The sequence below is a fragment of the Ictidomys tridecemlineatus genome, chromosome 11 (genome assembly GCF_052094955.1).
Source record: "Ictidomys tridecemlineatus isolate mIctTri1 chromosome 11, mIctTri1.hap1, whole genome shotgun sequence".
Lineage (NCBI taxonomy): Eukaryota > Metazoa > Chordata > Mammalia > Rodentia > Sciuridae > Ictidomys > Ictidomys tridecemlineatus.
The window spans coordinates 82,179,656-82,193,125 of record NC_135487.1 but is presented as its reverse complement, the minus strand read 5'-3'; the positions used below and the strand labels follow the sequence as shown (position 1 = coordinate 82,193,125).

General features: G+C 35.9%; 1 protein-coding gene across 1 annotated transcript in view; it reads left to right on the top strand.

Moving 5' to 3' along the window:
- Positions 1-13,470, top strand: part of Frrs1 (ferric chelate reductase 1) — a 37,092-nt gene that overhangs the window by 1,118 nt on the left and 22,504 nt on the right. The window contains exons 2-6 of the mRNA XM_078026805.1: positions 4,239-4,434; positions 5,476-5,612; positions 6,626-6,720; positions 9,329-9,476; positions 11,772-11,954. Coding sequence (XP_077882931.1) covers positions 4,239-4,434; positions 5,476-5,612; positions 6,626-6,720; positions 9,329-9,476; positions 11,772-11,954 — 759 coding nt within the window. The remainder of the gene's footprint in view (positions 1-4,238; positions 4,435-5,475; positions 5,613-6,625; positions 6,721-9,328; positions 9,477-11,771; positions 11,955-13,470) is intronic.

Sequence of the window (13,470 nt, the reverse complement as noted above, 5' to 3'; positions counted from 1 at the left end):
TAATGAATGGAAAGCCATCATTAGCCATTATTAAGAAAATTGAACTTGATCTGGAACAGTGAGCATTGAACAAAGAACAAAGAAGTTAATGTTGTCCTGTTCTTCCTTTGCATATCTATGTTGTGTTGGTATTTCTTTTTTTTTTTTTTTTTTTGGTACAGAGGTATTGAACTCAGTGGTACTCAACTACTGAACCACAACCCTATCTGTATTTTGTATTTTATTTAGAGACAGGGTTTCACTGAGTTGCTTAGCAACTCGCTTTTGCTGAGGCTGGCTTTGAACTCCTGATACTCCTGTCTCAGCTTCCCCAGTTGTTGGGATTACAGGCCTGTGCCACGTTGTCTGGCAGTGTTGGTATTTCTTAATGAATGCAGTTGGCTTTGTTTTACCTACTTCCCTTATCCTTTTTGTACTTCTTATTTAAATTATTCTCAATATGTTTTTGTGATTTGCTTTCAAATCGTAACATTTGTTGAGGGTGGCTTTGAATTCTTTTAGTTGGTTGGCTATATTTTGCAAATGGTGAATGAAATGGAAACTTAGATTAAGTGACTTTCTTCATGTTATTTATCTGCTTAGTGACCATAGAAGAGACTAGACAAGAAGTCTGGTTTCCACTTTCATAGAAGGTCAGTGCCAAATAAATATTTGCTAAACTGAGTTAACTTTTCCCATTGTACCATTTTTTAGCTTAAATGGCACACGACAATATTTAATCTCTATAATAACTTGGCCACTACTGTGTGGTTTGGACTGTGACTATGATCTTCTGTGCATATTGCTAGGTCCTAAAATCAGGTCCACCTCTAACAACAGATCATTCCCTGTCAAAAGGACTTGGAAACCAAGGTTTTCACCCCAAACTCTCCTAATACTCTGCTTATTCTGTTTCCTATAGTAATCAACCATTTTATTATTATTATTTTTTTTTTTGGTACCAGAGATTGAACCCAGGGGAGCTTACCCAGTGAGCCATACCCCAAGCCCTTTTAATTTATTTATTTATTTTTAAATTTTGAGACAGTGTTTATTTAAGTTGTGTGGGGTCTTACTTAGTTGCTGAGGCTGGCCTCCAACTTGTAATGTTACTGCCTCAGCCTCTGGTGCTGCTGGGATTACAGTCATTGTGCCATCATGCCTGGCTAGTCATCAACCATTTAAAAAGTTAGTCTTCTAAATCTACGGAGAAATATTGTGCTTTTCTTCTTGTAAAGATTTTTTTTTCTGAACCTCTTGATTGGTTCATTTGTTCCTTTGCTTATCTTTAGACAAGTAGAATTCTCTTTAGCTTTGATGTTAGATAAAAGAGGTACACAGTACTGTCAGACCTTATGCTGTCTACTTGGTAGAACCTGATACAGGGTGCAAAACTGGTTTATGTGTGTATTTCCCTAACACAGTTTCTGGGGTTTAGCAGGACTTCCTGTATTTTAGTTTTGATCCAACATAGGGTTTATTTACAAAATGATAAATGCAGTCAATTCAAAAGTTTCCCCTCTAACACTACTTTTGCTGGACCCCACAAATTTTAATAAGTTCTATTTTCATCACTTAATTCAAAGTATTTTTAATTTCTCCTGAGAGTTCTTTGACCCTATGTTATTTAGAAGCATGTTGTTTAATTTCCAGCATTTGGGGATTTTTTCCAGCGGTCTTTTTTGTTACTGGTTTCTAGTTTAATTCCATTTATGATCTAAGAGCCGACATTTTGTCATTTCTGTTCTTTTAAACTTGTTAAGTTATGTTTTATGGCACAGAAAGTGGTCTATCTTGGTTAATATTTCATGTCAGCTTGGGAGGAATGTGTATTCTTCCATCATTGGGTGAAATATCTATAGACATCTGTAAGCTCCTGTTGACTGATGATTTTGTTAAGTTAAGCTAGGTCCTTACTGATTTTCTGCCTGTTGGATCTGTTAGTTTCTGATGGGGGAGGGGTGATTGTTGAAATTTCCTACTAAAATAGTTGTTTTTATCTGTTTCTGCTTGTGGTTCTACTGGGTTTGCCTTGTATATTTTGATGCTCTTGTTCTTAGGTGAATATATATTCAGGATTGTTTTATCTTTATGAATAATCAACTACTTTATTATTATGTATATTTCTGTTTATCCCTGATAACTTTCCTTGGTTTCCAAGGAAAGCCTGAAACTGGGCAGTTGCAGGGTAGGGAGGATTACAGTTATATTTCCTGGAGTCTGAAGAGCTAAGAACCAGGAGTACTGATATCTCATGGCAGAAAAAGATGAATATCCCAACTCAAGAAAAGAGAGGGAATTCACCCTTCCTCTTCCTTTTGTGCACCATATGATTTGACAATGCCCACCAACATTGGTGAGGGGATCTTCATTATTCAGTCTGAAATATTGATCTCTTCCAGAAATACCCTAACATACCCCAGAATAATATTTTATCAGTTACCATGGCATCTCTAGCCCAATCAAGTTGACATATAAACTAGCTGTCATATATGCCACAAACACACTTTAAAAAAACTTTATCCCTCTTGGTGGTTTCTGGATCTGTTGTTTGGTGTCTGATATTAATATGGGGGTAGATTATCATTCATTATTGTTTCAAGTATTTCTTAGGTTTCTTTTTTTTTCTTTGGAAATTCTTGTCATGTGTGTTTGTCCTTTAGCATGGTACTTGGATATTGTATTTGTTTTTTCCCCTTTGTTTTTCAGTTTAATGGTTTCTATTGCGCTATCTTCAAGTCCAGAGATTCTTTATTCAAATGTGTCCAGTTTACCAATAAACCCATCAAAGACATTTTTAAAAATTTTTGTTACCATGTTTGGGATTGCAAGCATTTCCCTTGGGTTGTCAGGATGTCCCTCTCAGCTCACCTTGCTTATCTGTTTTTGCATGCTGTTTATTTTATCCACTAGAACCCTTAGCATCTCAACCATAATTGTTTATATTCCCAGCGATAATCCCAACATTCTTGCTATATCCAAGTCTGGTTCTGATATTTCTTCTGTCTTTTCAAATTATGTTTTGTTGTTTAATTTGCCGTGTAAGGTTTTTAATAGCTGGTTGTGATGCACTGAATAAAGGAAACTGCTGTAAATAGGGCTTTTATAATGTGTAGGTGGAGAGTAGGGGGGAGCTGTGAATAGGTTCAGAGAGTCTTTCAGTGCCCCTGTGCCCCTTGGCTGTGACTATTAACACCTCCTTCTTAGTCTTCCTACCCCTAACCCGTGGGATGGCTCTAGTGGGCTGGAGTTGGGCTTTCCTTTCTCCAAGTCAGTTAAGCACTAATAAAACCCCACCAGATGAGGCTCTAATTAACTTGTTTTTCTTATTTACATAATTATAAAATGGTAATTTGTTCCAGGGACTCTAAAGGTGCTTTGTCTATGATTAGATATATAATCTAGAAAATCTCACTTCTGTGGAGAATGAACTGCTTCTTGAGCCCTTCAGTTTGCGGCCTGTCCATAGTCTTAACTCTGTGAACTTGTCCTTGCCCAGCTCCTCCAGGCTTGCTGAATGCTGTGGTTTTCAGGTTCAGAGGGTCTTCCTGAGCTGCAGTGGCTGACCTGGGCTGGAAAAGGGTAGAACTGGCATAAAGCAGCTGGTTTTCTAGGACATAGCTGGTCAGAGGAAGATGGTGTGGGCTGACCATTGTGTTTCTTAATTTAGCAATATCTGGAAGCATAGATCCTAGAAATATTGTCTCTGGATCTTGGTTGTCTGCTTTGTTTAGTTTTCAGTATTGAAAATTAATAATCCATCTTTTCATCATGATTAGTTTAATGGGAAGTTGAGAGAAGTCATACCAGAGATTTTTTCAAGTGATGATGTTTAGGTCCAGAAGAGAGATATCTTTTAGCTTTCTAAGATGAAGCCAAATAAAACCTTTGTTTTTATTGGTCCAGCTTATTATCCTCATCATACTAATGAAAGCTATCATTTGTTATCTTGTGAGACTTTGGGCTGTATCTTCATTTTATTTGAACAACTTTGAAAAGAGGGTCTTAGTTTCCTCATTTTTCAGGTAAGGAAGTCGAGGCTTAAGTGATTGGCCCAAAGTCTCAGCTGTTATATGGTAGCACTGAGATTCAAATCTAGGTCACATTTCACGAAACACATTCCTTGTAGTACATATTTTGAGAATAGGGATAGTGAACATGGAAGGTAAGTGGTTATCTAGAATTACTGTCCTGAGTTGTAAAAGCTTTTATATTTTAATTATATCTGAAAATGATTTGCTTGTAATCTTCTTTTCAAGATGGCAGCTCCTGGATTTACTCGTGGTGCCTTCGTATTTCTATTGTGCATTAATTCTGTGGCTAATTATCCCAGTGGAAAAGTGACACAGTCGTGCCATGGAATGATTCCTGAACATGGTCACAGGCCACAGGCTGACCCTGTTCACCACATCACAGTCAGTCAGGTGACGTTCAGACCAGGAGATCAGGTTGAAGGTACTGTGCTGGGAATGATTATTTACACTTGGGTTTCACTCTTTTTTTACTGTCCTATGCATCTTGATTATTATTGGGTTTGAATTATTCTTTTAAATCTCTTCAGTCACTTGGTTAGAAGATACTCTCGTCTTCCCATTTTTTGTTTATTCCAGATGACCCTATGACTTAGGTGATATATCTATCTATTCCTATTCTGAAAAAGTTTTAAATCATCACTTAATGTATGTATTTATTAATAATACTATTAACTTATTTATTAATTTATTTATTAATAATACTATTAACTCAGTAGAAGAAGAAAACAGAGTTTTTAAAAATAGTTTTAGTTGTCAGTGGACCTTTATTTTATTTATTTATATGTGGTGCTGAGAATCCAACCCAGGACCTCACATATGCTAAGCAAGAGCTCTACCACTGAGCCACAATCCCAGCCCTAGAGTTTGTTTTTAACTTGTTTAAAATATAATGAACATTTTTCTGTCTTGAAGACAGAAATCTTATGATTCCTCAGTCCCTCTGGCAAAATGTGGGCTAACTGTTGAAGATATATCGATTACAGCATTTTGCAAACTATTTTCTGCAACTATAAACATGCAAAGTTATTAATATGTGCTCTTAACAACAAGGGTATATGGAGAAAAAAATTTATTGATTGATTTTTATTTATTTAATATCTGTGTATTAGATATAATATATCTCCCAAGAATCTCCTGTCATACTAGAATATTAAAGACTCCAAGGGGTTTGTAATAAAGAAAGACATTTTTACTTTTATCTAGCTTTTTCCATACTCACTTAGCCCTATCGACTGCCTTGTGACTGTCACCTGCTTTTCCCACTTGAGGAAAAATGGTTGTTGGTATCTCACAAAGTGAGTGCCCTGCATTGCATAGTTTAGACACTCTTTATCTGCAGGGCCGTTTCTACTGTTTTCTCTTCAGGAGTTGTTTTGTACATGTGTACCTGATTCTAACTGGTTGCACTTTCTCTAAACATTCCTTTTTGGGGTCTTACTAAATCTTTTAATCTGTTTCTTAGTTACTTTGTCAGGACCACCATTTAAAGGCTTCCTCCTAGAAGCTCGAAATGCTGAGGATTTGAGTGGTGTTCCTGTTGGCTCTTTCACGTTGATTGACAGTCAAGTGTCACAGCTTCTGACTTGTGAAGATATCCAGGTTCATGTTGATTTCCATCCCTATCCTTGGGGTCTTTTCATGATGGGGTGGTGGTTGCATGATGACCTTAGCCATGTATTGCAGACATTTATGTAGATTCATAATGATCAGACTTCCCCCCGTTTAACTTGTGATATATACTTACACATCAGCATCCTAGAAAAGATACAGCAACAGCTTGAAGAGCTTACAGTTTGTGATATTTTATATCATATTTTATATTGATGTTTGAAAGCTTTTAGTATTGAAGATAGAATTTTAGGGTAGAATTTAGAGTTTTTTCATTCATTTAATAAACATTTGTTGTACCAGGAACTTGCAAGGGATAAAGTGATGAATAAGAGACTTCCAATTTTTCCTTGAAGAACCCACACCCTTACACATCAGTAGAACCAATGGACACAGGAGATAAGACACAAAAGGAGAACATGTGGACATAGGACAGATGCCTAAGTAAGACAGTGTGGTAGAGTTTATCCAGGGTGATAGCAGGCATGCCAGAGGGGCCACCTACAGACTGGAGGGAATTTATATGGAGCTTCTTGGAAGAGCTGATCTCTAAGCTAGGCTTTAAAAGCAGGAGTAGGGGTTTGCTAGGTGGAAAAAAAAAGTAGGAAACAAGATTGTTCAAGAGAAAGAAATTACTAAATTATCATGCTCTGTATTTGGAGGCAGGGAGTTTTCTTTTGAGTAATCTGCATTTTATTTATGGAAGGAATGAATTTATAATGTAAATGAAATAATGAGCAAGCTTTATAAAGCATTAACACACCCGATATTTGTGACACCTTTCAGTTTTCTTAAATTTCGGATGATTATTTTATTTACAGAGCTAATTTCTAATATAACCAATCCACATTCGTTTATTGTGTGTACCTTAGTGCTTGTTCTAATTAAAATCATCTTCACCATAATGCCTTGGTCATACAGTGATAGATTACTTTGAAATATGATAGCATTTCCAACTATGCTGAGGTATTCATTGAATGATAGTTCTTTCCACTTTATTTCAGGGATCAGCTGTGAGTCACACAAGTTCATCCAAAAAAACAGAAATTAAAGTCTACTGGAATGCTCCAAGTAGTGCCCCGAATCACATACAGTTTTTGTGAGTAGAAGAGTTTCCATCTCTTTTAGCCAATATAATTGAGTAATTATATTTTGTGTTATTTTTTATGCTATTGGACTTTCACCTGTATAGGAGAGTTTTGGTATAGTAATGATACCATCTTACTGATGCAATGGTTTGTTTTCTTCTTTGTTGTTTCATTTCACCTGTGTATACCCAGCATCTAGTCTAAGACATGGTAGATATTTGTTGAGTGATTGGAGTATTGCACTACTTTAGTACTCATATGAGCAGTTAGTTAATACTTGAGTGTACATGATATATGGAGTAACACTTTCTAAAATATGTATGCTCCTGCTGGCTACAGTGGCACATGCCTGTAATCCCAGTGGTTTGGGAGGCTGAGGCAGGAGGATTACAAGTTCAAAGCCAGCCTCAGCAATTTAGTAATGCCCTGAGCAACTTAGTAAGACTTTGTCTCAGAATAAAAAATGAAAAGGACTGGGGATATAGTTCAGTGGTTGAGCACCCCAGAGTTCAATCCCTGGTACCAAAAAGCAAAGTACTTTTTTGTAGCAATACAATTTGTAGTTTAGATAGTTAGAAAAGTAAACCCCTGCATTGCTTCTCAGAATTATAAAAATATCTATTTTCTTACTTCTGTGTACAAGTGGAAATGGAATGTCATAGAGTTATGTAAAGAATGGTGTCACACAAAGGCGCCAAAAACATGCATTGGAGAAAACACAGCCTCTTCAACAAATGGTTCTGGGAAAACTGTAAATCCATATGCAACAAAATGAAATTAAACCAACAAAATGCACAAAACTAAATTAAATGCAACAAAATGCACAAAACTAAAGAGGAACAAGGACCTAGGAATTAAACTAGAAATCATGGATCTAATAGAAGAAAAAGTAGACCCTAATTTCCATTATGTCGTATTAGACCCTACTTCCTTAATAAGACTCCTATAGTGCAAGAATTAAAATCAAGAATCAATAAATGGGATGGATTCAAACTAAAAAGCTTCTTCTCAGCAAAAGAAAAAATCAGTGAGGTGAATAGGGGGCCTACAGCTTGGGAACAAATTTTTACCACTCACACATCAGATAGAGCACTAATCTCCAGGGTATATAAAGAACTCAAAAATCTAAACACCAAAAAACCAAATAACCCAATCAACAAATGGGCCAAGGAACTGAACAGACACTTCTCAGAAGAGAATATACAATCAGTCAACAAATACATTAAAAAATATTCAATATCTCTAACAATTAGAGAAATGCAAATCAAAACTACTCTAAATTTCATCTCACTACAAACAGAATGGCAGCTATTAAGAATACAAACAATAAGTGTAGGTGAGGATGTGAGGGAAAAGGCACACTCACTCACATACTGCTGGTGGGACTGCCAATTGGTGCAGCCAATATGGAAAGCAGTATGGAGATTCCTTGGAAAACTGGGAATGGAACCACCATTTGATCCAGCTATCCCTCTCCTTGGTCTATACCCAAAGGACTTAAAAACAGAATCCTACAGGGACACAGCCACATCAGTGTTTATAACAGCACAATTCACAATAGCTAAATTGTGGAACCAACCTAGATGCCCTTCGGTAGATGAATGGATTAAAAAATGGGTGTATATATACAAATATTACTCAGCAATAAAAGAGAATAAAATTATGGCATTTGAAGGTAAATGGATGAAGTTGGAGAAGATAATGCTAAGTAAAGTTAGCCCATCCCAAAAAAACAAATGCCGAATATTTTCTCTAATATATGGAAGCTGACTCATAGTGGGGTTAAGAGTGGGAGCATGGGAGGATTAGACAAACTCTAGATAGGGCAGAGGGGTGGGAAAGGAAAGGAGGGAGCATAGGGTTAGAAATGATGGTGGAATGATGGACATCATTATATAAAGTACATGTATGAAGACACGAGTAGTGTGAATATACTTTGTATATAAACAGAGATATAAAGAATTGTGCTTTATATGTGTAACATGAATTGTAATGCATTCCACTGTTATATATAACAAATTAAAATTTAAAAAATTATTTTAAAAAAACAAAAAACAAACAAGAAGAATGGTGTCGCATATACATATTTCAAGGGAAAGATTTCTCACCTGACATGTCTCTGTTTTCTGCTCAACTTTGTCCACAGACCCCCCAGCACACAGTAACAAAGCTTTGCACCTGTGTGTTAGGTGAATATGAGAACAGGAGTGTGACCCTGGTGAGAGTTGATGGTTGCTTTTGCAGCCTCTGTAGTAGCTGTCTGCTGCTCTTCATGCCCTTTGGAAGCATGTGGACGATACACTGTGAAATGAGTAGTACTTTGTTCTTTATTTATCAAGGAGCAGAAATCTGTGCGGGTTAGTCCTTGAGTGTGATACTCATGAGTGCTGTTAGCATGTCCACAGAACAGATAAGCAAGAACAGAGAAGAGTGGAGGAAACAGTAATTCAAGTTCATCTAGTGATGGAGTGGAAGAGAGTCAGAGATTTGCCTCCAATGAGTTGTATGTTCCAGTTCACTGCCCCCCCCCGCCCCACCTTTTCTTCCTTTAAAGCTTTGATTTGATTATGATGGACCATAATCAGTGTTTTATCTAATCTCACTGGTACTGCATTTCAGAGTCACGGTTGTTGAGAAGTATAAAATCTACTGGGTGAAGATTCCTAGTCAGATAATTTCACAACCAGATGCGCTTCCTTTTACAACACTTAAAGCCACAGTATCACCTTTGTCAACACCAACTCCAGTTTCCCGTTTAACCAAACCAGTAAGTAACATTTTTGTATCTTCACCAAATGCAATTAAAAATACAATAGAAAACAAAAATTTTCTTGGAAATTGTGGTTCTATTCTTGGCAAAGTGCCCAGAGAAATAGCTAGTCTGGGTTGTGGCAGCAAGTTTTTGGAATCACTGTAGAAATCTGAAGGAAGTTTCGTGGCAACATTATGATTTATAGGTTGGAATAAAGGAAATGCAAGACACCTGCATGATGAAAGTGTGGTTATAATATTCATAAGTACTCTATACTAACAAGTGAATATATTTTCATTAAAAAAATAAAAAAAATATTTAAAAAAACAAATAAACACAATAAATAAATAAATAAATAAATAAATAAATTTGAGGAAGTTCCTTCCTTCCTTCCTACTTTCTTACCTTCCTTCTTTCTTTCCTTCCTTGTGGTCCAGAGTCAAATACAGAGAGGAATCTTAAACTAAACTTAGACAAGATTTGAGGGAGATTCTTGAAGTGGTGGTATAACTCATATCCTATTTCATAATGAGTATTGAGGACTTCTATATGCCAAACCCCAGAAAGTTTCTTGCAACTCATCAGTTAGAATTTCATCTAGACCCTCTGATTCAAAAGAATTATGATTGAGAAAACATCTTAGAAAGGGTATGTGAAATATTAGGAAGAAGTGTTCTACAGAAGGAAATTCTGATAAGTTAGACTGCTTACTTCAGAAGTGGATACAATGAGAGTGATTTGAGGTGGGTTGTTACAGTTGAGAAAATAAGGTTGGGGCCTGAACCCTGACTTTCCTAGTTTTTGTGGATATTTCAAGAGATTACTCAATTTTTAGTCTTGGTTTCTTAGCTTATAGGATCAGAAACAATAATATCTCTCTCTTAATACACTGCAAGAATTGAACAAAATAGTGAATATAGGTTTCCCAACTGTGCCTGGCACTTAATAGATATCCAGTAAACATTAGTCCCTTTTCTCTTTCTGTCCTTCTTTTGTCTTTATTTCTTTGTTCACGTAGTCACGACTAAGTAAATACTCCTAGGTAAGATTAGTCTTATTTTGTTTTCCTTCTCTTCTGCATTTTAAAATATGTGTATGACATTATGTTTGATGATGTTATCATGGAAGTGGCACTTTTTTGATTTTAAACAGTTATGTCTGTTATTTGTAGAGCTCTCACTGTCCTCTTAATGCTTACTTGAAAGCTGCTATAAGGGAATAAAGAGTTTGTACTTGAGCTTCTAGTAGGAATTTGCTGACAATATTCTTGTTTTTCCATGGACTCATAAAAGGCATTAGCTCTTGTAGGAGCTTTTACTGTTTCTTTGTGCTAAGCATGTAGTCTCTAATTATAGGGAGGTTCGTTAAGAATTGTTAGAATTCTAGCATTTTTAGTGCTAGAAGAAGCCTCTGGTTGTGTTTCATTTAGTTTTTTTAGTTTTCCTCTTGTGCAGTTGAAGGTAAAGGGCATCAGTCCTTTGGCTACTATGATGGAGTGAAGGAGGGAATAGAGATCAAAATCATGTTTCTTAGCTCCTAGTGGCTTGGTCTCTTCATTTCGTTGTGATCAGTTTTAGCCTACTTATCTAAAGTTAATATTTAGCTTGCTTCTGAAATATACTCACAGCCATTCTATCAAGGTCAACTTATTTGGTCTGCCAAACTATAGAATTGACTTTTTTTTAGACCCTTCCTTTTATATATCATACCAAGCAACTCTGGGTTAAATCATTGTAGATCTTTGTTTTTTCCTTTCCCCACTAAATTATTAATATTTGAATGATGCTACATATCAGGGTAACTTATTTTCTTGTATTACTTTACAGTTTTACAAATTTAGTATCTTATTTGAATCTGAATTTTGAAAGCAGTATCCAAGATCTAACTATAAAAACTTGCCAAGATTTGTCTGCTTTTAAAAATGCTGTTTCTGAGGATATTTGTTAGACAAGATTGCTAACATGGACATATTCCTTAAGAAGTTTCAAAATTTACCAGAAATTTTGCTCTAGAATATACTTATGTGAAATATTTTGTGTATTGAAGAAACTTTAATGTTCTTGTATCATAACAGGCCAACTAGTATAAAGTTTTTCCAATCTTAATTAAAATTAAGTTTAAAAGTTCAAAGTCTAATTACTGTTTCAGTCATTTCAATTTGTGATGTGTCTTCTGTTCCCTTGTTTGAATTCTTATTATGAAAATTTTTTCTCATTAAAACCCATACTTTAAGGTAGCATCTGCTCTGTGATTGGTAATGAACTGCTTATTTAATAATTAAGATTTTTTTTCCCTCTGTCATTTTTCTAGTTCAGTGCCTCAGACTGTGGGAACAAGAAGTTCTGTATTAGAAGTCCTTTGAGCTGTGACCCAGAGAAGGAGCAGGCCTGTGTCTTCTTGTCCTTCACAAAACATGACCATTCGGTGATGGTTGAAATGAGTGGTCCCGGAGAAGGCTATTTATCCTTTGCATTTTCTCATGACCGATGGATGGTTAGTTCCTCTCACTTACATAAGTGGTAATGAAAGGAGAATCACTGGAGTGAGCTTTAATCAGCAGTAGATTAGCTCTTTTTTCCAGAGTCAAATGATCATACTTATGGGTGGAGTGGGAAAGGAGAAACTAATTTGGACAATTCCAAGTTAAATGTATCATGATTTTAATATTTGGGCAATTATGCCTTCAAGAACAGGCTATCTTAAGAATAGTTGGAAAAATCATTTTATTTCCAGTAGATTTGCTGCTTGATGTCTGTCTCTTTGTGATAAAGCAGGAAGATGGTTAAAAACTGTGCCTAAAATGTCATATTGGTAATGCTTTCCAAACCATAGTGTTACTCAAATGTCCAGAACTAAAGTGTGTGTTCCTGCTCTCAGTGTTCCTGTTTTAGTAGTCGGCAATGTATTTCACACACACAGAATTAAATCTGTGTATGCAGGCAAAATGGACTGATCACCAGTGGGCTCCTTTGTCAGATATGCAGAAAGCAGCATTTGTTCCAGCTGATTCTTGCTCCCCCTGGGTGGTGCTGAATGGATTAAATGATTCTGTAGGTGGCAGCCTTGTGCTTTGGTGTGGAAGAGCAATGTGATGCATAAGCATCCTGATTTCCCATGGAGAAGGAAGAAGAGCTTCTGCTAGGACAAGTCTTGTTCAAGCAGAGTTGGCAGTGGGGGATCTGGATGACCACCAGTGGAGAAAGCTCCTGATTGCCACATTAGCAAAGGCAAAGAGTCTTTTGAGAGTTTTCTTCCTGTCAGGATATAAAATTAGCACCACTTCTTTGGGGACTCAAATTAAAAAAAAAAAAAAAAAAAGAAAGAAAGAAAGAAAAGAAAAGAAAAGGAACTCTGACATGGCTCTAATAGAAGAACTAATATAGTCTTAAATTTTTTTTTTAAGAAATTTTGAATCTTTACCATTTAAAGTTGCTTTTGTGGGAAGCTTTATATATTTTTTATGGAAAATAATGCTGCAATTGTTCAAAATAGTTTTTCTTCTTCCATTTGTAATTATTATCAGAACTGTAGCCTTTTCTTTTGGGTGTTCTCAGTGCAGGCAGGAACAATCAAGTTTTGTGCATAAGAGGAATAATGAAATGGGGTTAAAAATCAAATAAATATAAAGCTAAAACAAAGGGTAATTAATGCTTGTGTAAGTGCGCTATAACTGGCTATAAAGGAAATTCTGAAGATGAGTCAAAAAGGATCCAAAGGCCTTGTTGAATAAATTTATAATTTCATTAGGGTTCATCTCTGAGGTATAGTACTCATTTAGATAAATACTCTAGTCACTTTTAAAAACAACTCATTTCAGGCACTTTATAGCTCAAATTGATGTGTTCATATACCAACACATTTCTTTTTACTGGTCACATAAAGCCTGCAAGGAAGAGGGAAGGACATTATCATTGTGTTGAATGTGGTAATAGACAACAGGTAGTCTGGTTATTTCTGTACCAAATTCTAGGCACCCATGGCATAAAAGCTTTATCTCTAATTCAAGATG